Source organism: Rhipicephalus microplus, chromosome 2 (assembly GCF_043290135.1).
Source record: "Rhipicephalus microplus isolate Deutch F79 chromosome 2, USDA_Rmic, whole genome shotgun sequence".
NCBI classification, from domain to species: Eukaryota; Metazoa; Arthropoda; class Arachnida; order Ixodida; family Ixodidae; genus Rhipicephalus; species Rhipicephalus microplus.
Window position 1 is genome coordinate 274496754 of NC_134701.1, and position 26479 is coordinate 274523232.

Consider the following 26479-nt stretch of genomic DNA (forward strand, 5'->3'; position numbering starts at 1 on the left):
ATATATATATATATATATATATATATATATATATGAAAATGCATGGACCATGACATGCGATGCGGCTAAATGTTTTTTGCTCCTTGCAACTGTAGCTTTCAGAACAGTGAGTGACCGCGTGCGTATGAACTTTTGTTCCACTGTTCACCCTTGACTTTTTTTACCTCACGATGAAGTGTAACATTACGTCAACCACCACGTGTTAACCTTCTCGTGTTTTTTCTTTTCGCGTTAACCGTTATTTTTTCGCAGAATTACAAGCAATTTTAACCCTTGGATTTATTCAGATATGCGTAGAAGTAGCAGGAAGCACTTTCTTCTAGCCCTTTTCACCTTGTATTCCTATACTAAAACATTATCAGGCGTGATAGTTATCGTCTTTTGGTTCGATAGCCGATTTGCATAACTGTGAGATCACGAGCACTGTTAATCAGTGAGCCGGCTGATGATGAAACAGAACTTAATAACTACTAGTTGGCCTCTCTTTTGTAAGCGAGCTGTTTTCGTTTACAAAATTGTTTTGTGAACACGAACAATGCAAGTATAATTTGCAAAATAAAAATAATCAACTTGTAAAAATATCTTGTTGCCCTATGGCCGCTTTCACTGCAGTTATCTAGTTATTTAAGGAAGGTTTTATGGTGAAAAATGAAATTTGTGCTGTGCCAGGCACAAAGTTATCGGTTTTGTTATGACCTGCGGTTGCAATACGAAAAGCTTGTTTGAATATGTGCGTGCAGGTACAAATTATACCGTGGGCATTTATGAAATTATACCGTGGGCAATTATAAAGGGGATATTTCACTACTTCGTCATTATTATAATCATCAGCCTGACTACGTCCACTGCAGGACAAAGGCCTCTCCCATGTTCCGCATGTCAACTCGGTCCTGTGCTTGCTGCTGCAATTTTACACCCTCAAACTTCTTACTCTAATCTGCCCGTGCACCTAACCTTCTGTCTCCCCCTAACCCGCTTGTCTTCTCTCAGAATTAAGTTAGTTACCCTTAATGGCCTGTGGTTATTCTGAATGCGTGCTACATTTCTGGCCCATTTCCATTTCCTCTTCTTAAATTCAACTGTGATATACTTAACCCCGGTTTGTTCCCTGATCCACTCTGCTCTCTTCTTGTCTCTTAAGGTTACACCTACCATTTCGCTACTTAGCTTTGACTAAAGAGAGGGCTGTTTGAACGACGATAACAACACACATAATAGATGATCCGTAAAGCTTCCAGACTCAGCCTAACAACAAGTGATAAGTACACGGAGATCTTCAGACAAGACAGGCCAGGTTGATTTCTAACTGAATGTGACATGGAATCTAAGAGTACTACGCGGTAAGAGTACTAAGAGTGCTACTGTTTTTCCTGGTTGTTATTTATATATGCAATGCGGGATAAATAAACCTTCAGTTAATAGCCTGCGCTTGTCCTTGTCTTTTTCCCGTCCGTGTTTCTACCGCGTAGTACTCTTAGATCATGTATCACCAACTGGCCCAATCGTCCACCTTGATGTCATGGAAATCAGTTGTTTTAAATGACTGAACGAGCGGTTGATTTGAGCTGACGCTTTTGAGTGTATGTGGGAGCTAAGAAAAAAAATGTTTTCACGTCAATAAGAAACCATAAATTTGACACTTTTTATAGGTCATCTGTGGAAGCCATGCGCTGGCTCAAGAAGGTTAATCCAAACATCCAGACACCCTCCCACACCACCACCCTTTAAAATTGTGCTTCCACAATGAATACGAGAATTACGTGCGTCGATACCAACACAGAAGTAAAGCTGCATGTTTAAATAACAAATGTCTTCTTTTTAAGGAGAACTTGTCTCTAGAACGCCTATTGAGGCACGAATGAATGTGATATTCTTGTTATTGATCGTAAGCATATCTTCGGTCTTCATAAGCCGTACTTTTTTTCAATATTGGACAATGCCCCTGAAATAGAAGAACCTGAATGCTCGTGTGGTAGAATCCACGTAGTAGTACAAAGGGAAAAACGATGCGTACTCAGCAAAACAGTAGCTTCTCACCTCGTTGTGTGCAAAGTGATACCCATTGCAGCACACAAATTCAGGCTGTCGAGTTACACTGTCTCACACCCGTACAGCGAGCTGAAGTAGGGAGCATATACAACACGGCGCAGTGCACACAACTGAACTGTTGATAACTGACCTTACTGTTTGTATTCACTATACTGTGTTTGTTTGACAGCAGACCCAGCTTGGGCTCATCATATGTCCTGAGTACACGAAAACTACTCACTCTGTTCACTGCGTCATGGGCAACCGCTTTATATGCTTCGGACGCTGGCATCTGAGCGCGTGTACGTTCCGTGTGAGTTAGTAAGGCGAAAACTTTAAATGTGTAGCGAGTCAAGAGGTCTTGCGAGCTTTGGCGACACCTCCGACGATACTTCGCGAGGCTTGCCGAGGCTCTGCGAGGTTTAACGAGATCTAGGCATATAATGTCGCGTGACGTTGCCAATGATAACAATGGTCCACAGTGCAGGATAGCGTTGACCAAGTGAGAACGAAGACAACAGACGACGCGTTTTGTCTGTTGTCCTAATTATTCTTTTGTCCGTGTTTTCTGCGTTATAAGCGTTTATCACGAACCAACAACTTGCCCGAAAAATTACCCTCTGAAGTAATCAATGATGTCACCAGTAACGTCATGTCGCGGCTTTATAGTGACGTCACATCTCGCTTAAAATCCTGACGTCATCCGCTTAGTTTTCGTTTTCAAGTTTATGCGCTGTTTGAGTACTTTTTTTTTATCATCTTTGCGACAGACTAATTCGCGGATGGACATCGGTGTCGGTGTATTGGGCTGTGGCATGGCCGTTTCGTATATGTAACAATTAAACGAACAGTGATACGGTAGGCACATATTCACGGGTATTGTTGGATCGATGCATTCGGCGTTTTATGACGTTATTCGTTTACGTCACGATGTTCAAACAAAAAAGTAAAAAAAGTGACACTCGTGTAACAGCGCATGGTGGGGGTACCCACGTGTCTCAGATAAAATTATCTATAACTCAGCCTGCCTTCCCGAGGTTTCGCGCTGAAATAAAGGGAGAGAGAGAGACAGCGTCGTCGGGCGAAGGTTGGAATGTGCGCATGGCAGTGTGTCCGCTCCCTTTGGCGCAGACACTGCCGGTCTGGCCGCACGGGTATATATGGGGGTTCGGCCCGTACCGGCTCCCGGCTTTGTCGTGCGGAGACCCAGACGACACGACCACCGGAAAGAGATACCGGCCGTTCCTGATGATGGCCACTTGCTACTGCGCCCTCCAAAGGACGCTGGTCAACGCACCGCGATGCACCATCTCCGCCGGTGTTTGCAGCGAGGCCTTCGCCCCAGCGCCACTGCAGCACAGTGCCCAACACAGGTAAGGAGCATTGCGGTAATGCCGATGGGTCAGTGGAGCTTATCACTCTAGTATTCGCACAACACGAAGCGCGCGTAATCGAGTGACCAGTTGAACAGCCTAGATAGATGACCGCTGACACCAAGCGAAGTACGCAGACCATAGCCACCTCCTGGCAATCGAAGACGTACAATGAGCGCCCTTCGTAATTTTTTTAATCCACGCTATATTCAAAAACTGTTCATAGTTTAATCACTGCTCGCTTTCATAGTACTGCGTTATTAATGAATTATATCTCATAACCATGACGTATTTGGCCTGAGTGCGTGGAAAGCTATCTGTATATATCTGCAGTAACCTATGCACTAGAATATTTTCGCCTCTTCATCAAAAGATCAAAGACGGATTTTTTCGCAAAACTCCCATCACTTCACGATTACGCGCTCTAGAAACACTTCACTGAATTCGTGCATTTCAAGCGTACCCACAGCGATGTGTCTCTGAATCTTTATATGAAGCAGCGTCTTTCGAGTCCTTCGGAGCAACCATCTATAGCCGCTGATGTGTTGTCTTGATGGACATTGTTCCTCCACCGAGTCACTTCTCCTCCATGAAGTTGCCAGGATTGTACGCCAACGCTGCACCGCATGCTACGTCTTTGGTATATATGCCATTTTATTGCTCGCCGCTTCTGCCCGGGTTTTCTCTGAAACTGAATCTGACTTTCCATCTTTTCCGACATCGGTTTTCTGTTTTCTATGCTCTTTCTTTCTTTCTTGACTTTTTTTCATTTCTTTACCTCTTTCTTTCTTTCCTTCTTTCTTTCTTTCTTTCTTTCTTTCTTTCTTTCTTTCTTTCTTTCTTTCCTGCTGTTTTAGTATTCCTAAGGACTGTTTTCGTGTTCCTGCATTTATTTTTTCATTTCCACATCATTCTTCGTCTCCCCCCGTTCTTCTCGCTGTTATCGTCCTTTGTAATCTGTAACTTCCAGCTTAATATAACGTTTATTATATATTTTTAGTTCGATTTACTTCAATGAAATCTATGGACATGTCATCTTTCTACAATAAAGTGGCTTTGCCGCATAGTAATGAGAACTGACAGACAATTATGCCAAGGAATAATGCCAAGTCTGTCAGTTCTCACTAATATCGTTTCTAACAACAAAAAAAGAGCCCTCAAGTTTACCTCTCCTTGCTTCATAGTAGTGATGTGCTGCAAAAAAAAAATCAAAGCAATTTTTTACTTTTATTGCGCAATTTATTTACCAGCAGCGCCAATTTACTTTAAAACCAAGTGTTATCGAACATGTGTGAAAAGCTCGCGTGGTTGTCGAAAGGGACAGAATTTATTTCCGCCCTCGTGCCTCATTTACAATTTAAAGCGCCGCTTCATATTCTAGGTAACTTGATAACGTAGATGTCACTGAAATCATGTTTTACGTTGTTCAGCTTTCTTTAGAGGGCGCTTCCTACAGTATTATGCTTCGGCTTCACGAATGGTCTCATTGTATCAAAAATTAAAAATAATGTGTCACTGTTATTCCGAAAGTATTTTTATATTGCGTAGCTTTTTTGTTTATTATATTCAAGGTTTTGCATTTACCTTTATTTTATCCTCTACTTTTTGCAAGAAATGAGCCATCTGGGTGTCAATAACAAATGAAAAAGATTATCCAGAAGGGCAAAGGTAGGAAAGAAAGGGCAAAATGCTCTTGGCGTGCAAGTATATTTACAGAGAGACAAATCAAGCCCGTCATGTTTATCGCTACTAAAGTGGAGCAACGATTACACGCAAAACAAGTGCGCCTGACTTATCTCGAGTCACAGTTTTTTTTTAAGTGCAGAGCATTTCTCAGTGGACGAAAGGTGGTTTTATCTATCTATCTATCTATCTATCTATCTATCTATCTATCTATCTATCTATCTATCTATCTATCTATCTATCTATCTATCTATCTATCTATCTATCTATCTATAGATAGATAGATAGATAGATAGATAGATAGATAGATAGATAGATAGATAGATAGATAGATAGATAGATAGATAGATAGATAGATAGATAGATAGATAGATAGATAGATAGATAGATAGATAGATAGATATCTATCTATAGATATCTATCTATCTATCTTAGATAGATAGATAGATAGATAGATAGATAGATAGATAGATAGATAGATAGATAGATAGATAGATAGATAGATATCTATCTATAGATATCTATCTATCTATCTTAGATAGATAGATAGATAGATAGATAGATAGATAGATAGATAGATAGATAGATAGATAGATAGATAGATAGATAGATAGATAGATAGATAGATAGATAGATAGATAGATAGATAGATAGATAGATAGATAGATAGATAGATAGATAGATAGATAGATAGATAGATAGATAGATAGATAGATATCTGGCACATACCGTGTATACCACGGCTCACGGAATGCGGGTATGAGCCAGGTAATTCAGAGCTTGTGTCAACCCAGGAACGGCAATGCCAGGCTGTCAAAAACTTTAACGCGATCGCGTTATGGAACTTGCACCGCGGTAAATTCGGGGCAGGCGTAGGCAGCGTTGTCAGTGAGGTAGAAATTTGAGGTATGCTAAGAGATAATCACGGCTATAGAGCCGCGATCGAACCGAGGCATATTGCCTGGCAGTCAAGCATTCGTCTACAGAACTACTCCAGTGCTTCAAACTGCTCGCGAAAAATATTCATACAATAGCGTCACATCGTGACAACGTCAGATGTGGTTGAAGTATTCGCTATCGGTGTTTATAAGTTTGTAATCTACGTCGCAAACCACCTCCTATGACTCGCCAAGCTATGGTCAACCGCGGCTAAACCCGGAGGAATACGGCGAAGATCGCTTATGACAAGCACATCATCGCACTGTATCGTGCGGGTAACTTCAATAGATCTGACATCCGTGCTCTAAGGTAAGTACCGATGTAACGGATACCCCTTGCGCGTCGGTCTAGTCGAAACGACATACCTGGTAATCCTTCTCCCCCCCCCCCCCCACCCTGATTCCTCCTCGATTAGGCATCTACCTCAAAATAGGTGCTTTCCGCAAATAGCCAAGGCCTTGAGCAAACGCTCCCGTTTCCCCCTGGAAAAATAATATTAATAATCATCGGTATGGTCCTGCTTGCGATTCACTCATAACTACTCTGTATGCGCAAAGATGTCGGTCCAACTTGCAGTGGTTTACTAAAAGCAATAAAAGAAAATTCGGTGTAGGCCACTACTCGCCAACTGCTTCGCATGAAATCGACTCCCTAAGTGAGTGGGATTTGCTTATTTTGTACACTTGCAACATAGGAAAAAAAAGTGATTGCCTGCGAAGGTCTCTTAGTTTCGCGAAAGTCTAAAAAGGGCTGCGGACGTCTTAGCAACGCGATGACTTAAGACAGATGACAGGACGGCTACATTGCGGCCAACTTACCACTTACGCAAAAGAACCGTCAGACGCAAGTAAATAGATATTGCATACGACAAGACCTCTACCCCTCTCCCCATTCCCGCTCCCCTTCTTTCAGTGACTTAGACCCAGAGCTGCTTTCAACTCCCTCGGATCGCGACAGTTAAAAAAGGAGCCGTTTGATGGGCCCTCATCCGGCCTGCCATCTTTTCGTGCGCAAGTGAATCTCGTTGCTATCAAAGGTGGCTGTAGCACGGGTGATCGTGGCTATATTCCTTTTATTTCTGATGCATGTGCTACGTAAAGCAGACGACATTTCTACCCCTCCGTCCCACCCCTTTAGTTTTAACTCTTTTGTTTTACCGATATTGTGCATACAATATATGGATCACCACAAACGCAGCACGCACAACGCTACTTAATATGAGAATGCCGTCGCACGTCACCAACGTTGACGTCTTGAGGAGGATGAATGCCTTCATGCTCGTTATTGTTTTTTTTTCTTCGTCGCTTGGTCGATAGAGGTCACTGTAGACGTGCGGACACTATCTAAGAAACAGCTAAGGTACAGTTAGTGAGTGATATGCACGATACCGGAGGTACCGGTGCGTGATAGCAACCTGCAAAGAGCGGTTGTCAACGCAAACCAAGAGATATGGCGGATGAGTCGAGAGAAAGGCTTTGAGGTGGTGAAAATAAACATAGAGGTGCATAGGTGGGGTGGTTTTCAACGAGACAGAATTCACTTCGATGGGCGGCTAGGTCATGAGGTGGGTTGGCGACTTGCAGGACGCGCAGTAGCTTTTTTGGGGGGCAAGCGAGCCCTTCGGGGTGCAGGATAGCTAGTAACGAGGAAAATAACCAGGGAGACTCTTCAACAGGTGGTATGGACAGACACGATTCCAAAGTGGCACCAATATCTAAGATAGGTAGAGTCCGGAGCATAAATAGACGTAGCCACGAGCGCCGAGCCAATTCAAACATAGGGTATATTAAGATGCAGGGTGGTAGGAACAGGCTGAAGTGGGAAGAGATAGAAGAACAGCTAAGAGAAGAGAGGCCGATGGTATACGGTTTTGTAGAAACACATCTCAGGGACATGGAACAACCTCCGAACAATCCGGAATACGCGTAGGAATATTGTAATAGAACAGAAGGTAGCAGAAAGGGGGGTGGTATTGCGGCATTCATTCATAAAAGTACAGACTGGCAGAGGGTCAAGCAGGAGTGCAAGGAACATTTATGGCTAAAAGGGAAAGTGGCAGGTCAAATGACACTCCTTGGTTTCGTGTACTTGTGGACGGGAGCAAAGGCCAGAGAGGAAAACCAGGCAATGGTAGAGTGTATATCAAAGGACATTCAGGAGTTAGGAAGAGAGTGCGAGATAATTATACTAGGAGACATGAATGCGCACATAGAAGATATAGATGGGTATACTGACCCGACAGGCAAAATGATCATGCATATGTGTGAAAGGCTTGATTTGATCATTTGCAACAGTACCGAGAAGTGTGAAGGGCAAATAACATGGGAGGTGGGAAGGCTGTAGTCGACGATAGATTATACACTGATGTCACATAGGATGTATGATAAGCTCAGGGCAATGTACATAGATGAAGGTGGCTCCAGAAGTCTGGGTAGTGATCACAAACGTATCAAGCTAAGTTTTGGAAGAGCAGTGAAAGTGGGAAGGAGACAAGATGAGCAACTACAGGAAAATTTTTATCCAGAAAGGCAAATAGAAATAGCTGCTAAACAAATTGAGAAAGTAATCACGGAGGATAATAAGACAGTGTGGACATACACGAATCTAATTAGACTCTTTGAGCTAGAGCTTGCTAAGACGCGCGACAAGTCACCCCGGAAAAGAAGACACAAACCCAAAAGTTGGTGGAATGAGGAAGTTAAGAGAGCCATAGCAAAACGTCAGGAAGCCTCTAGGGAACACAGACATGCTAAGCAGCGGGGTGAACCGACAGATGGTGTTTAAAGAAAATGGGAAACCTTTCTAAGCTGTAGAAGGGATGCCTCCCTTCTGATCAATGAAAAGATTAGAAGAAAGGGAGCTCAGTGGCTGGCAGAAGTACATAAAAAAGATAGAAAGGCAGCTGCGAAATTTTGGAACCATCTAAACTCCCTAAGAAATGAGGCGAACCTAGAGCAGAGTTTTATAACTACAGCCCAAGGTGCTAGGCTAGAAGGGGACGAAGCTATTGAATATATAAGAACAAAAGTTACAGAAAAATTTCAACAAAGGAGTACTTTATGCACCACAATAGACAAGGACGAATCAAGTGGTGCAATGGCTCCATTTTCACAACGAGAGTGGGAAAGGGCTGAGAAAAGGGTTCCTAGTAGTACATCAACAGGCCCAGATGACATTCCAATTATGCTGATAAAGACATTAGGTCCGAAGTCTAAGCAGGCTTTGAGAGAGGCAGTGAGCAAAATAATAATCGATGGTGAAGTTCCCGATGGATGGAAACTTGGCAGGATGAGCATGATCTATAAAGGAAAGGGGGACACAGCTGACATAAACAACTACCGTCCTATAACAGTGACATCAGTGGTCTACAGGCTGGCGATGCAGATTATAAAGGAAAGACTGCAGGCATGGATAGATGATGAGGGGGTGCTGGGGGAACTGCAGAATGGGTTTCGGAAACACAGGAGGTTGGAAGACACTGTTCTCACTGACGCAGTGCATCGAAATAGCAGAAAAGGAACACAGGCCCCTGTGGCTAGCATTTTTGGATATCAAGGGAGCGTACGATAGCGTGGTTCAAGAGGAATTGTGGGGAATACTGGACACACTAGGCGTGGAACATGTAGTCACTAATCGTTTAAAGGATATCTATAAAGGTAACAAGGTAGTTATAAAGTGGGAAAAACAGGTATCCAAGCCTGCAGAGGTAAAACGGGGGCTTAGGCAGGGGTGTCCCCTGTCACCCTTATTATTCATGATGTACCTACAAGGATTAGAGGCCAAATTAGAGGGAAGTGGACTGGGCTTCAACCTCTCTTTAGTCAAACAAGGAAAACTCATTGATCAGGCACTACCAGCATTAGTGTACGCAGATGATATAGTGCTAATGGCCAACAACAAGGAAGATTTGCAGAGATTGATGGACATCTGCGGTAATGAGGGAGATAGGTTAGATTTTAGATTCAGTAAGGAAAAATCAGCAGTCATGATTTTCAATGACAACGAAGGTAGTGAGCTTAGAATACAGGAGGTCACGCTAGAGATAACAGATAAATACAAATATCTGGGCGTATGGATAAGCAATGGGACCGAGTACCTGAGGGAACACGAAATATACGTGACGACTAAAGGTAACAGGAATGCAGCAGTGATGAAAAATAGGGCACTGTGGAATTACAATAGGTCTGATGTTGTGAGAGGAATATGGAAAGGGGTCATGGTTCCTGGGCTGACGTTCGGCAATGCGGTCTTGTGCATGAGATCAGAAATTCAAGCAAGATTAAAAATTAAGCAACGTGGAATAGGTAGGCTTGCTTTAGGAGCTCACGGGAATACCCCAAATCAGGGAGTACAAGGTGATATGGGATGGACATCATTTGAGGGCAGGGAAGCTAGCAGCAAGATAAAATTTGAGAAGCGATTGAGAGAAATGGGGGAGGAGCGTTGGGCTAGGAAGGTTTTCAGCTACTTGTACATGAAGAATGTCGATACAAATTGGAGGAAGCGAATCAGAAAATTGACTGGTAAATACTTAGAAAACAGCAGGTGGCCAAACCAATAAGAACTATCGGTTAAGAAGAAAGTGAAGGAAACGGAGACTGACATGTGGAGAATGCGCATGATTAAGAAGTCTGCACTAGAGATCTATCGAACTTTTAAGCAAGAAATTGCCAAGGAAAGGATCTATGATAATACTCGGGGTAGTTCTCTACTGTTTGAGGCCAGGACGGGAGTACTGCGAACCAAGACATATCGGGCCAAATACGAAGGGGTAGACACAGTATGCAGTGCTTGTGGAGAGGAAGAAGAAACTGCCGAACACTTGATAATGTTCTGTAAAGGGCTTCACCCTATAGTTCAGGATAATGGCGCAGAGTTTTTCAAAGCACTGGGGTTTAGGGACCGGGAGGGCAAAATAGACTTTAAGCGGGTAGACTTAACTAGAAGGAGGTTATCTGATTGGTGGCTAAAGTCAAAGCACGAGTGAAAATTAAACCCTTCACTGCAAAGTACGAATCCTCAAACTCACTTTTTAAAGAAAAAAAAAATAAATCTAGTTTTTGGTTCATTAAAAATTACGGCTTGGTGGCGCTAGCCACCGCCCGATCTAGAGGGTACAGCTATATCCATCCATCCATCCATCCATCCATCCATCCATCCATCCACTCGCACCGCGCGTTGCTTCAGATCTGCTACCTCATTTATCTCGATTTCTTTTATGCCTACTCCCTTTCTTGTGGCTCTTACCTCTCCATTCTTGAGGACTGCCGAGAGTGACGCCCCCCCCCCCCCCTTTTTTTTTCTCGCAAAAGAAGTTCGTTACAATTCGCAGAATTTGGTGGCGGCGTCGTACGCGAAAAAAAAGAAAAGTGGTCACCAGCGATCGGGCAGACATTCGGGACTCGAAGCAGCGCAAGTCACATGTGTATTTGAATACGCGCCACTTTCCAATAATTGATGCCCTCTCCATCATGGCCACGTCGGCGATCAACTGTTTTTCATATGTGAAAGCCTGATTTGACACCCGACGTGATGGTCTATAGTAGTCGTGGAGCTCGACTGCTAAACAGAAGGTCGCAGGATCGTATGCCGGCCTTGGCGGGCGCGATTTCGATGAAGGCGAAAATGCTTGAGGCCTGTGTGCTTAGATTGAGGTGCATGTTAAGCACCCCGGTGGTCGAAATTTCCGGAGCCCTAAACTGCACGGCGTCTCTCATGATCACGTCGTGGTTTTGTGACGTCGAAACTGGGCAATTATTATTAATCTGATCCCTTTATCGAGGTTAATTGTCCTTGCACGTTGTTACATATTATTTTTGTCTATAGATATGACAACACATGACGAACTGAAGTATTGCGCTGCTGAGCGCATGTGTAGAAGTTTCTATTACCGGCATGAGGGAAGGAAACAGTTAGAGGGGTGGGGGGGAGGATTGCACAACGCAAGAAATAGAAGGGGTGCGTCAGGAATGTCCGTGCAAAACTTCGCTTACACCAATGTTCCCGATAAAGCAAGAACTCCTGACAGCCCCCTCCCCCCCCCCCAAAAAAAAGAAAATCTAGGTGCTGCTTTCTTGTCCTCTTCGTTCAACACTGCGAAGTGTGCGTGGCGCAGCGCTGGCAGTGTACAATTACTTCGGCCACCGCGGCAGTGTACAATTACTTCGGCCATCGCGGCAGTGTACAATTACTTCGGCCATCGCGGCAGTGTACAATTACTTCGGCCACCGCGGCAGTGTACAATTACTTCGGCCATCGCGCCAGGGTGCAGTGCAGAGGCACGCGAGCCGCACCCATCTGATGTAGACGTGGCAAAAAAGAAAAAAAGAAAGAAATGGAAGCGTCCGTCTGTCGTCTGCTTGTAAATCGATCGCCCTCTGCCAGGCAATCTCGTTCACAGGACGCCAAGTTTTTTTCTTTCCGTATACGCGTGCTTTCGGCATCTTTCGTTGTTCTTTCTCTCTTCCTTTCCTCCTCGCTTGTTTCGACGTCTATTGACCTTACGTGACAGTCTCCTCTCCGCCGCTTTTTATTTGTTATTTATTGCGTTCGCCTCCCAATGCACCGGCTCACCGGTCTCCTAACCTTGACTCGGCCGTCTATAGCTTCCTGGCCTGTTTATGATGTTCCTCTCTTATTTTTTTTTAATTTCTGACGAGCGCTGGACTGTGTCGTCTAACTTTGGTGAAAGCGGAAACACTGCGCAAAATTGGACCCCGCGCAGTTGAAAGCTGCGACCGCAACTCCGAGGGACCGCTAGAACGCGCAGCGTTATACACTGTTTAAATTGTTTGCGTTTTCGGCCGCAATAACCGTTCAGTGCTGCTGCTTCTTGGGTAAGTCAGTGGGGCTCTGCCCGACGTTGGCATTGGGCTTCATTGTCCTTATATTGCGAAATAGCTTGGTTCTAAATGCTTTCTGGGGTCGGTTACAACCCGCATGGAAATGAACGCATCTGATTCGAGGGACGAGAAACGAAAAAAAGAAAACAAGACAAAAATGAAGGAAATGAAAGACGACGACATAAGAATGGAATATTTTATTTCTGTTTCTTTCCTTCTCTTTTCTGCCTTCTCTTTTTCTGACTTTCTTGTCTTCCTCCTGTAAGGCCAGTTCGGTTAGTCTCGTTGCATCGATTGAACTTCCTGATTCTTATATAGAGTCTTATCATGTATGTTACGTAACTGTCGTCACATTTCCGCGTTTCAACACCATCCTTTTTATGCATTGCTGAATAAAAAGTGTCATGACGGTCGAAGTTTCGTTGCGAAATTATATATGAAGCTTGCTTGGTTAAGTGTTTTTTTTCGAATGAAAGTATTTTTAAGGCTCATTTCATTTAAAAAAAAAACGTCGGGACTTCGAACGTCAGGACTTCGAATAAACGCGAAGCCGCGCACTTCAGTCTCATAAAGGTCGTTTAATGACAGCTAAAGTGAATTCTTGAACGAGTCAGTGCGGTATTTGAAATAAATTCAAGCGCGATGAACAGAAACCCAGTAAAAAAAAAGAGGACACGGGCAACATCACCGTTGTCTGTGCCTAACTTTTACTGTTCTGTCTCTCACACTGTTTTCATTTCGTGCACGTTTAGTTGCCTTTCAGTTGAGAATTCGCGGCGATGGTGACATTGACGTGATCAGCGAGAGCTGCAGCGTTCTGCTTGGATAATGTGCAATATTCTTATGTATCTATACTGCCCAATATTTTACCGCTTAGGACGGCTGTATACAGTGCATACACTGTCTATTCCCACTTGACTTTCTTCGCTGCGGGGGAACGGGTGATTTAGAGCACATGCTTTGGCGGTGCCCCTCGTTACGTGCGGATAAGGACCTCACAGAGCAGAAATGGAGCCAGGCCCTCGGGAGCTCGGAATATCAGCATCAACTTTGATCTGACCAGAGAGCCTGCGATGCGGCGGTCAGGCTAGGTCTAACTGTCCCCACGTGGGAGCTGCCCGCGGTGTCGCCCTGAGGGGTGGCACTCCTGCGGAGCCTCAAAGATCTTCGTACCCTACCAGTAAGTAAAGGTAATGGTGTCGCGGGAAATATCCCACTTTGCCTGCCTCTCCTTCCTTCTATTGAACAAGAAATGTCGAAATATAAACGAAATTACGGGTTATTAATTACATGTCATACCTACTTTTTTTTTCATAATGCGACATCCCGTGCTGAGATTAGGAATTAATTTTGCACCAAACTTGAAGTATGTGCACCTAAATTTCTCGACAACCGATAACTTGAGTTTGTACAATCACTGTAAGACCGTCTAGTGACTCTAGGTTTTACCATTTTTTTCATGTATACATTATACTTATGCATTGCACTTTTAGAAAAAAGTTAGTAAAAAGGTAGCAACCGCAAGCAAACAGGTAGTAACTGCAGCTCTTACTACCTTTCTCGACCCATCACTACCCTTTTGCAACCTGTTTACTACCTACGTTAGTAAACAGTTATTAGCTGCAGCCGTTTCTAACTTTTGCAACCTGTTTACTACATATTTTTGTACTGAAATGAAAGAGGTAGTAACTGAATTCCTTACTACCTTGCTTGCTCTGTTACTACCGTGTTGATACCCGGCTGCTGACTATTTTATCCAAAACAGTGTGTGATTCCGATTCTGATAATTTATGAGAGGAATCGTCTCGACATATCATCATTAAACAAAAAAATGACGCAGGAGATATCCATAGAGTGAGTGAGTGAGTAAAAACTTTATTGAACATGTCCGGCGTCATTGAGCGGGGTGGGGCTACAAGCACCCCGGCCTAGGTGACGGCCTCGAGTCCTTGGACCCGGGCGGCATCCTGGGCTTGCCGGACGGCCCACAGTTGATCAGCAAGGTCGTGGCTGAGCAGAGCCGCCTCCCATCGCGCCTCGCGGTTCGAGACTGCCATGTCTACCGGGTTCGTAGGGGACTGCTGCGCGTTACCGGTACACTTCCACAGCTTGTGCTGCAGCGTCGCTCTGGCTCCGCACGCCTTACACGCGTCAGACGTATAAATGCCTGGGTAGCAGAGGGGAAGGATCACCGGATTCGGGTACGTGTGTGTCTGTAGTTGTCTCCAGGCAACCTGCTGTTTCTTGTTTAGTTTGGCGTGGGGTGGTGGATATTTGCATCTGTTCAGTCTGTAGTGTTGCGTGATATCTCTGAAAGTGGTCATGCGTTCCCCCCACGTCCATTCCCGCATCGCTGTCGAAGTGTGCGAGACATCGGGACTGTCGGCAGGCGTCGCAGCTCGGCGTGTAAGTCCTCGAGCCGCGGCGTGGGCAGTCGCGTTGCCCGCAAGCGGAGGGTCCGTGTGGGCGGTGGTCCATACGAGGAAACTGTCGTTTTTGCGGCAGATGCTGCGTTCGTGAATTTGGAGAATGCGGGCCGCTTCGCGGGAGATCCGGCCGCTGGCGTAGTTGCGTATCGCCGCCTGCGAGTCGCCTATTATCACCTCGGCGTCCGTGGTGGCTATCGCGAGGGCTATGGCAGCTTCTTCGGCCGCCTCCGTGTCTTCCGTGCCTATCGTCGCACTCGTGACGCAAGTTCCTACATGATCCGTGATCGCGACCACGAAGCCGCGGTGGCAGTCGTAACGGGCCGCGTCCACGTAAACTGTGTCTTTGCTATTGCCGAATTTCTTTTCAAGGTCTTGGGCGCGCCTGTTGCGCCGACCGATGTGATGTGTCGGGTGCATGTTCTTAGGCAACGGCATAACGACGATGCGCTCGCGAATACGTCTGGGTATCCCGACCTTTTCGCCGCGCTGCGTATGGTAGTTGATACCCAGTGTCTCGAGAATGTGTCGACCAGTTCTGGTCTTCGCCAGACGTTCGTACTGGGCGATGTTGTGTGCTTCGATTATCTCATCTAGAGTATTGTGCAACCCCAGCTCGAGAAATTTTTCCGTGCTGGTATTGGCCGGTAATCCGATTGCGCGTTTGTACGCCTTGCGGATGAGACAATCTAGTTTGGTGCGTTCAGTCGCCTGCCACTTGAGGTAGGAGGCGACGTACGTTATATGGTTCATAGCGAAAGCATGTACCAGGCGAATGGTGTTGCTTTCCTTCATTCCGCTATGCCGATTTGTTATTCTTTTCAGCAACCGGATTGTTTCATTGACCGCGCCCTCTAGTCTGCGAACGGTTTTGCCGTTGTGGCCGTTGGCGGACAGGCGCAAGCCCAGTACCCTAATGGTGTTAACTTGTGGGATGACAGCGCCGTCTGATGTGCGTACATTAATTTCTCTATATGCGCACTCGAATGTGGAATCGGCGTTCTTGGGTTTACGGCCCCTGCGCGATGGTCTATAGAGCAGGAGCTCCGATTTAGCTGCGGAACATTCGAGGCCAGTGTCGCGAAGGTAGTCCTGCACCACGTCGACGGCTTCCTGCAGCGTTTGCTCTACGTGGCCGTCATTTCCCTCGGCAACCCAGAGGGTGATATCATCGGCGTACAAGCTATGGTGGAGGCCTTCTATCTCAGCGAGTTTTCGTGGTAATCCGACAAGCACGAGGTTAAAGAGCATGGGCGAGATTACGGAGCCCTGCGGCGTGCCCGTACAACCCATGTATATGTCCTGCGATTCTAGTTCGCCGATCGCTAATCGGGCCCGGCGGCCCGTAAGAAAATCCCGTACGTAGTGATACGTTCTCTCGCCAAGTCCCAACGCTCGTATACTTTCAAGTATCGCAGCATGGCTAACGTTGTCGAACGCCTTTTTGAGGTCGAGCCCGAGTATCGCTTTGGTGGATCGTGTGGGATTGTCTACTATATCGTGTTTGAGTTGAAGCATAACGTCCTGTGTGGAAAGGTTACGACGGAACCCCAGCATCGTGTGTGGGAGCATGTTTTGGTCCTCGAGGTAGTTGGTAAGGCGAGCGAGAACCACATGTTCCATGACCTTACCAACGCAGGACGTCAGGGATATCGGTCGAAGGTTGTCAATCTGTACTCGTTTGCCCGGTTTGGGGATCATAATTATGCGCGCCGTTTTCCACGAGTTCGGTATAGCGCCCGCATTCCAGCACTCGTTCATGTAAGCCGTCAGTTGTTCTATCGACTCATCGTCCAAGTTACGTAGCGCTTTGTTGGTTATCCCGTCCGGGCCTGGCGCCGACTTTGTGTTGAGCCTGTGCAGCACCGCCCTCACCTCTGCAACGCTGAAGTCCTCGTCTAGCTCCGCGTTACCCTCACCCTCCCAGGCGTATGCCGAGTGCGCGAGGGGGCTACGTGACTGAAAGTAACGGCTTCGCACGTCATCTAGAAAGTCCGCGTGGGTGCCTTTGTAGTCGTGCAGCAACTTGTTAAGCTTATGTGCGTGCGATGTTTTCGTCTCCTCTGGATCCAAGAGGTGCCGGAGGAGATGCCACGTCTTGGCCCGTCCCAGCTGGTTCTCCATCCCATTGCAGATCTCTTCCCATTGCGTTTTGCATACCTGTAACGCGTGCTCTTCCATGTCCCTGCTTAGCCGTGCTATGCGTCTGCGCAGCGTTCGATTGTGGCGTTGACGCTTCCACCTGTCTTGCAGGCTGCGCTTGGCTTCCCACATGTGTAGGAGTTTGCTGTCTACTACTTCGAGCTGGGCTTCTGGCGGAACCTCCCGCGTCGCCGTTTCTAAATCCCCCTTGAGCGTCGCAGTCCAGCTATCTATATCCTCAATAGCCGCATTTCCACGATTCTGCTCTTTCCGGACTTTGCGAAACGCGTCCCAATCCACCAGCCGGTGGTTCTTGCCCTTGGTACCTTCCCAATGAACGCGGTGGTGAGGTTCAGCGTCGACCTGGATCTCGATCACTGAGTGATCGCTACCCAGGTCCTCCTGTGTATTGTGCCATCGCGCGCTAGCAACGTTCTTGGTAAATGTGAGGTCGGGTGAGGTGTCTGCACATACGCTGTTGCCCCTGCGCGTAGGCACAGAAGGGTCTGTGATGAGCTCGAGGCCCTCATTCTGCGCATCGTCCCAAAGGCGCTTACCTTTTGGCGTTTCGTAGCCGTACCCCCACGCCGCGTGGGGCGCGTTGAAGTCGCCCGCGATGAGCAAGGGCCCGTCGGCAGCTGCCTCGCGTGCCTCTCGCAGTAACGTGCTAAAGCGGTGTCTGGCTTTGGGTCTGCTATACACGTTCAGCACAAACAGGCTGGGGCCGCGCCCTTTCGTCGGAATGAGCTCTATGAATACATGCGGTATGCTAACGTTCATAAGTTCGCGTTGCGCCACGGTGAGGTTGCGTCGCACTAGCGTTGCAGCGGCCGGTGGGGCTCCCGCGGTCACAGCTTCGTCTATAGATTTGTACCCCGCCAGCTTGACCGGGTCATTGGTTTCCTGCAATAGTATTACGTCCGGTCGTTGCCGGCTACGTAAGAATTGTTGGAGAAGCGCCCGTTTCCTCCTGTACCCCCTGCAGTTCCACTGCCAGATAGTGAACGTGTTTCGTGTGTTATGCTGTTGTGGGCGTTGCGTTTGTGTGGTTTCGTGTCGAGCCATGGTGACTGTACGTGTTATGGTTTGCCGTGCGGCTGATCCTGCGCCTCTTCGTCGGGTAACGGCCTAAAGTACGGTTTCCCAGTCGTTCGTACTGGGCAACCCACTGCGGCCGGAAGTCGCATTTCGATATTGTCTATGCGCGTTTGCAGCGTCACGACCATTTTTGTGAGCTGAGATATTGCAATGCTCAACTGTTCGGTTTGTGCGGTTTGCTGAGCGATTGCGTTGTTAAGTTGCGCGGTTTGCTGCGCGTGTTGGGTCATCATCGCGTCTACCTTGTCGTCGAGTCTATCGACTCGTTCGCGGAGTTTCTCCTCGCGTTTCTGCGATTTGACGTCGAATTGTTCCGGGTCAAGTGCCTTACGTTTGGTGGGTGCGGGGTGCGCGTCTTGAGCCTCCATGACTTCCTCCACTCTCTCGGCTGTACTAGCAGCCGCGTCGGCTGCGACGGGTGTAATTGGAGGAGGAGGAGGAGGAAAGGAAACTGTCGGGGCCTCCCCCTTCAACGTGGCAATTTCGTTTCTTAACCTTGCATTTTCCTGCTTTAGTTCTTGGATTAATGATTCGAATTGATCCAATCGTTTCTGCACTAGACTTTCTGGGTCGCTGTTGCGTTTGTAAGCAGAGCTGCCGCGTCTGTCTACATCTGGGTTTCTATCAATGGCAGTCTCGGTTCGCGTTAGCGGTGCGCTGGGCGCGCGTCCGGAGGCGACGTCCACCCACCTCAATTTATGGGGGTCAACCTCTCCTCCGCCTTTGGCTGCCGCTGTGTGGTTGGCTCGGGCCGTCGACGTGCTGCGAGGCTTCGCTGAACGGGGTCGGGAGACGCTGCGAGAGCGGGCTCGAGAACGAGTACGGGAGCGAGTGCGGCTCCGCGCGCGGGTCTCCCTCGAGGCCGATCGACTATTGCCGCGACGTCGTCTCGGTGCGTGGCGTCGTCCGTAGCCCTCCTCCCCGTCGTTGACGGTGCTGCTACTGCTGTAAGCGGCTTCAGCCTCCTCGCGCATTCTGCGTTCCCACTGTCGGCGCTTGACTAGGTGGGCGTCTTGTACTTAGCTTTGCACTTGCGGTCTCCGGTGAGGTGACCCTTTCCGCACAGTTGGCACACCGGCTCGCACCGATGATCATCGGGCGGGTTACCGCATCCGCACCCACGGCACTTCTTGTCGTTCGGGTTGGGGCACACGTCGGCCCTGTGTCCCAGACGACCACACTCGTAGCACATATCGATATGTTTCTTGTAAAGAGTGCACCTTATCACCATCCCGCCGTAGTTCACGTAACGAGGCACGTAGTAGCCGTCGAAAAGGATTATCACGTTGGTCGTGTTTCCCATGCGCTTGGCATGCAGGACGTTCGGGTTGCGGTGGTTAACCAGACTTCTCACGACGTCCGCCGGCTTTTCGTCTAGCGATATGCCCCTGATGAGGCCTTTGGACGTGTTCTCCGGAGCCGCTCTGTAGGCACTCGCTTCGAACTCACGGTCGCCAATTCGCAGCTTGCAAATGCCTCCATATTGTCTAGCGCGATCTTCTGACTGCGTGCTTACCACAATAACGTTTTGTCGCTCATTGAGACAGACGCTGTCCTCCTCGGCTACCTCACGCCCCACCCCTGCAGCGTTGCGTATGCAGCAGTGGACGCGGTCCTTCTGGTAGTGGGATACGTTGAAGCCATCCCGGGGTCGCACGATGATCTTGTAGTCATCCGTTGGCAGGTTGGGCATTCGGCTCGTCATGGTGATCTTCCGCACGTACTGCGTCGCTTTCTGAATAAACGCCGCCTTCTTGGTAGACGCTGGCGTTGCTTGCTGGTTCTTCGCTGGGTCGGCGTCTCCACCCGCCTTCTTGGTGTTTCGTTTGATCTCGCACCATCCCTGCTCTTTTCCGAACTCTGTCGGCGATATCTCCTCCCCTTCGACTTGCACGAATTCCATTTCGGGCGCCAGTGCAGCGGATGGGGCAACCGCTTGCTCCGACGACTCGTCAGGCCTGCCGTGCCTTGTCTACTGGCTTGACTGTCGTGCCAGCGTGGCGGTACGGGCAATCTTCGAAAAGTGACCGAAACACGGGCTCACCTGCTCAAATGGTATCGGGAGAGACCGCAGGACTTTCGCAGTCACTTGGGAATACTCTGAACCATATCCATAGAATAAGAAAAATTTTTTTTTATATTACGCAACCGAGATATGTAAACATCATTCTGATATTATCTAAACGAAGAAGTACAAGTTAACAAACCATAAGCAAGTGCTACACGTGTTGTAATAGACAATCACACCAAACTCAGTAAACTACAGAAAATTTACATGACCGTCGGATCAAAATAACAAGACGGCCACAATTAATCGGGAGGATGGTCACAGTAAATGCACTGTGGCGTTTTTTTTTTGAAATGATATTGTTGTTTTGGCACATCCAACTTCAAAAACGATTATTACCTTTTAACCGCTGATATACTAGCTGTGTGAAGCATTTAAATGCAATGAGACTATGTTAATAAGTACGGTGCCTTGTTTCGGACATTGTAAATAATGCCTTTTGGTGGCCCTTTTATAATAAATAGATATGACATGTATATATATATTTTTCAAAGTAAGGTTATTAAAAGTCTTTTGCTACGTCCCCAAACACACGTATAGTCAGGTAGTATGATATAGTGCTCCAGATTCACATTTGCTATAATTTATTCAGTAATACAAGTGATTCTCTGTGCCAGACATGCATCTGAAAAGTAGGAAATATATTTACCCTTACGTGTACTTCATACTGTAGCGTTAAAAAGATGTATATTTTCATGGGATCAGGTATTTGGCAATAGAGAATGAGGATGGATTACCTTTCGATTTTATCATGATGACTGCCTTGCACAGTATATGGCGCTCTAGAATGGCTGGATTTCACTGTGACCCAGACAGAAGACCAGCAAGAGAGTATTTTAAAGAAAGCATCTCAAGATTACTCGAGGTAGTAAGAACATACGAATGTGTACCTTTATGGGTAGAAAGGGTAGAAGCCCTACTGACCATGAAGGAATTCTAGGACGTGATGTGTTATAGTAATGCTTGACGGGCTTAGTTATTTTTAAGTTTTTTTTATTGTTCGTTGTGAATTGTAATATATTTATCTTAGCAACCCGTTTGTGAAGTTTAACCGGAAATAAAGAAAAAAAATTCAAAAGATGTATATTTGTTTGTGAATGTTGCATGTACAAAGGCAATAAAGAAAGAAAAATTAAAAAGATTGTGAACTTCTTAGGTCAATGTATTCTTCACGTTCATTGCACACAACGCAAGGTTACCCGAAGCTGCGTAGTAATGAGACATTGATTGACCAACATTAGCAATGAAGAAAAGCTATGCCAAGATAAGTGGACAAGGTAGCATCGGTTGATACTTTTTTTTTCTTGAAACCTTTAAAAGTTACTACCCATGGGTGGTAACAGCTAGGGTAGTAATAGTTAGTAAATGCTCGTAGTAACAGCAAAGGTGATAACTGTTACCGCCCTCACCGTTACTAACTGCGCTTACTACCAGGGTTGTAACATATGTGACAAGCCGTTACTACCCCAAAGTTAGCAACTACTACTACCTTTTTTCTAAGAGTGTGGCTTTTTAATGGCTTCTGAAGAACTTCCTAAATGATCTCGCTTGTTATTTTTTTAGACAACGAAGTAAGCGAGTATATTGTACGTTGTACTGGACCTCCGAAGTATCGTCAGGGCAGCAAGGAATTCGGCGCTCTCTATCGCTCTGAGCATGCGCACTGGCGGCTCGCAAATTTTTTGGGTTCCCTAGCTCCTTGGGTCCTCAATGCTGGAAATCTATAGTTCATAGTGTTTCGGCTTTCTACAGAGTTGGAATGTGCGCCTTCTTGTATTTTGACATACAGAGCGTGGTCGTCCATGCTCGCACGCTCTAGACAGTGAGTTTAGTACGACTTGTTTTCACCTCAAGAGAGAAGCGAATGGTAGAGACGGAAATGTATGGATGTCAACCAGTCCAGAATAACCGGTTTGTTACCCTACATGTGGTAAAGTATGGGGAGATTGACAGAAGGAGATGAAAGAGGAGAAAGGGACAAACATAGCTCATCACACATCACGCGCACATGCACCTAGGTAGTAAGAGTCTAATAATCTGGCGTGGAACGCGGCATCACACTCACAGCCACTCGACCATGCAGGTCAGTCTTCCCCAAAAAGCTCAGCGATTCCTTGGTCACCTCAAGCTGCAAAGTCATTTGTACACGACATGCTATAACAAATTCAACAGACAATTGTATATCTCTCCATTTTGTAAAATAGAAAATGGCACCCTGCCGCACATCTTGGCAGAGCGCACAGAACTTAAGAACCCCCCACCGTCCCTTCCTCCCGACACCCCGAATCCTTAACCCCTTGAGCGATGGGAGACCTTGTTATCAAATAAACAATTGTATCGGGCCAGTTGGCAAGAATACATCTTGCTAGGAAGCGCAGCCACTATTACAAAGAACACAAAACACAAGCCCCGCCCTACCGACCCAGCGTGCACTTATGGACAGGGGCCAGGAGCTGCTGGATACATACGGGCCCCGCAACTAGGGAACCGCCCCGTCTGGTGCCTGCGCGCACTACCAACAATGTTGGGCCCAATAAATGTTGATTCATCATTGTGTATATTGTCAAGGCGTGCTATAATGGACGCCAGTGATTATATCTGCACTTTGCAGACCGGACAGTCACACAGTATGTGGTGTAGCGTCTCCTCGCTATTACAGGCATCGCAGAGAGCATTGTCGGCCGTTGAAATGCGGACGGAATACGATTTAGCGAATGCCACATCAAACTATAAACGATAAAGTAGCGTTATCTCTCTTCAGTGGAGCCCACTTGGTATATAAAGATGCATCAAAGAGCGCAGGTGGTGTTGATGAGTGGTCTGGTTGATCTGGCGACTTGGAGCACCATACGAAGGCTAACCTGCATTACGCTGTCCCTCCGTCCGCACCGTGCTCTCCTGGCCACAGGTGTTGGGGCGGTGCCACATAGGTCACGCCTTCCCTCGCAGTGCACGCACGTTGATGTCACTCTCTCTCTAGCCTATCGCCGCTCGCAGCGGGTCATCTCTCTCTCTTCCCCCTCTTCACCGCTCCCAACGTTTAAGTGCACATCGAGCGAACAGTTTTTCTGCGATGAAACTTGCCGAAAACGGAACCTGGCTCGCGTGTTTTTGCGTTTCAAACAAACGTTCACTCGAGTAAACGCTACACCAATTTTCACATGAAACTGTTCTTCCAGCGCACGCGTCGATGTCCGTTTCAACCGGGTCAACGTTTTGCATTTATTCAGGGTTCCCTTCGGGGAGGTGGCCATTTCTTTTCTCGCATCCTTCCTTGTGTTTGAACAGCGCGCTGCAAGTGTCGAGTTGTTACAGTTGTTAGTTTGCTCTCTCACATGTGCGTGTGTTGTTCCTGTGCGTCTTTTGTGATTGAGTAACGTACATGAAGTTTGCAGCTGCTTCCAATTTCTTGCTATCGTATTCGTTGCTTCGCCCTTGAGGCAAAACAGTGGGGTTTTTTTTTTCTTCGCAGAATATACGAGCAGTTGAAGTGGAGGATGTCTCTTCACATGCTCGTCTCATTTATTCTGATTTGAAAAGCGTCTCCGTGAATCTTAGCGGCCTTGGATGGTAATTCAGAAAAAGTAGCACAAGGATGCACCCGGACAGCGACTTATGAAGGCGGGGCACAGCGCTGACTAACAACTCGGCGTTTATTGCACGTTATCGCATATGACACCGCTCGTAGGAAACGAGAGGTGGGGGGAGGAAATGTACACACTAGGAAATTGACCTAGAATATCAAACTGGGGGCTGACGCGACAGAAATACCATTTCCTTTTCCGATAATCCTATTGAATAGCAAATTAGAGCGTCTCTATATTTATTGTCTGCCGCTTCAATAATTTGTCTCTTGAGCTGGTTAGAACTTTCGGCCAGTGAAGGCGCGTGGTTGAACAGGGGCTTGCCACTGCAACGTGTACAATCGGTGAGGCAGCTGGACAAAACGTGGTTTTCGACATTGCAGCTGTTCAGTCCTTACCTCACTCAGCAATTGTGGATGGACGGACGGACAGACAGACTGACGGACAGACAGACGGACGGACCGAAGCAGACAGACAGACGCTAGCAGACAGACAGACGGACAGACAGACGGACGGACGGATGGACAGACAGACGCGGACGGACGGACGGACAAAGGAGTCATGGTTTACCTATAAAACCCTCCGAAGCTTCGCTCCACTCATCATCATTCACTCCGTAGATATGCTGTAATGTTTTTTTAGGTTCTACATCGTGAGTGGCTACTCGAAGGGGCCATATTTTTCGTGCCGCTCAAGCGCAGTTTTCAAATTGGGAAAACAAAGAAGCGTTACGTGATGGAAAACACGCCCGAGCTCCTCCAAGATTTGCGTAGCGCCAGCGGTAAATGGTGTATACAAGTAGCTTGCCGTTATTACGTTAATTAATGCATGGCGTGTGGTGGAATGCAATAAAATTAACTCGAATTGTGCGCAATGCTCACTGTACACCGACATCAGCGAGCACAGCCGTCGATCCACGTTGGATCGAAGGTTCCAGCATTGTCATTGGCGTCAGTGTTAGATCTAGAATAAGCTTTACTAATCCGGTTGCGAGCGCAATCCCATAAGAAAAAGTATTAAACAATCGCAAAAGGTCCCCGGAGTACTGGCGCGGCCTGAGCTGAGCGTCGATTTCGCGTGTAATATAGGCCGGCCAGAAGATACAAAAAGGGGTCCGTGTGGCAATATACTGTACGCGTGGTAGGGGTAAGGTTTGCCTAACTCAATTTTTTTTATTTAATTGTATTTTCTCATCTTGTTAGCCATAGCCACGTCGGCTAGCCAACAGTCATGCCACCGCGCTGTTTTTGTTTGTTATTTCGCAGTAACTGCGCTTGAAATGCTTCCTAGTGTTTAAACCTCGTTTCGTGCCGAATAACTACTACGCTCCCTGTCGTGTGAGTGCTGTCACATTTCCTTTTTTTTTTCACTTTGGGTCCCCGCGTCGCATTTTCCCTCCAAGGTTTATCTTCTTGCCGTCTTTACCTCTACTGCCCCTCACTGCTTCTCTCATACGGTTTTCGAATTAAACTTCGACTTCTTACGTCCGTATCGTCATCGGTATTGTAAATTTTGTAGGAGGTACGTCTACCTGACCCTGTGCTTGAGCACGGGCAAGATTTATGACGGCACCTTACGGCAGGTGCGCATTTATAGTGCATCTGACCTTTGCCGTTCCTATGCAATAGATGATGGCCACGAAAATAGCGCTCATTATTCTTGCAGGATGCCGCTCTGCGAATCAAAAGGAATAAGGTGAAGGTAGAATGGTCGCCACGGGAAGGTGGGGGAGGGCGCTGTCTGATGCAATTTGGCCCCGCAACTTATCAGCGGTGGCCCAACCTGCGCAGTGAACTGTGTTCCCTTTCAGGGAAAGTGAGTGATGAGGATACGGATGGAGGGAAGAGGTACGGCAGCACGACGAGAGATCGGTGGCGAGACGGGGGGATACCTTCGCGGCAGTGGTCAAAATGAAAGTGGATGGTGCGCCGCGGGAGAGAAGTGAAAAGTATGCGCTGCTGCGGCCTAACAAACAGCGTCTTCGTCGTGGAGGCGCGCAAATGAACCGTCGTCGGGGGCAACGGTAAAGCGGGGATCGCAACGACGCAACGCTAAAGAACTTTTTTTTTTGCGAGCGCGCTTCTCGAATAGGAGGGAAAGGAATATACACCGACACGAGGAGCGGGCTGCGCGAGCCCCACGTGCGCCAGCGCCGCCGCGTCCGCAGGGAGGCGCTCCAGTTCCAAGCGGCCAGTCAGCGGAGCGCTGCGTCTTCTCTTTCCAGTTGCCTTTCCTCGTTCTCGCCCTGTGGCTTCCCTTCCGCAGTTGACGTCTCCTTCCCTTGGCCTCCCTTCGA

The 26479-nt window shown here is 47.2% G+C and overlaps 1 protein-coding gene across 2 annotated transcripts in view; it reads left to right on the top strand.

Annotated features, from left to right (window-relative positions):
- The first annotated feature begins 3114 nt into the window (after positions 1-3114).
- v (Tryptophan 2,3-dioxygenase vermilion) overlaps positions 3115-26479 on the top strand; it is a 145320-nt gene continuing 121955 nt past the window's right edge. Inside the window, exon 1 of one of the 2 annotated variants that reach the window (XM_075882002.1) lies at positions 3115-3401. In XM_075882002.1, the coding sequence (XP_075738117.1) occupies positions 3130-3401 (272 nt within the window). In that variant the 5' untranslated portion in view covers positions 3115-3129. The remainder of the gene's footprint in view (positions 3402-26479) is intronic. The other variant, XM_075881996.1, reaches the window with a different exon arrangement.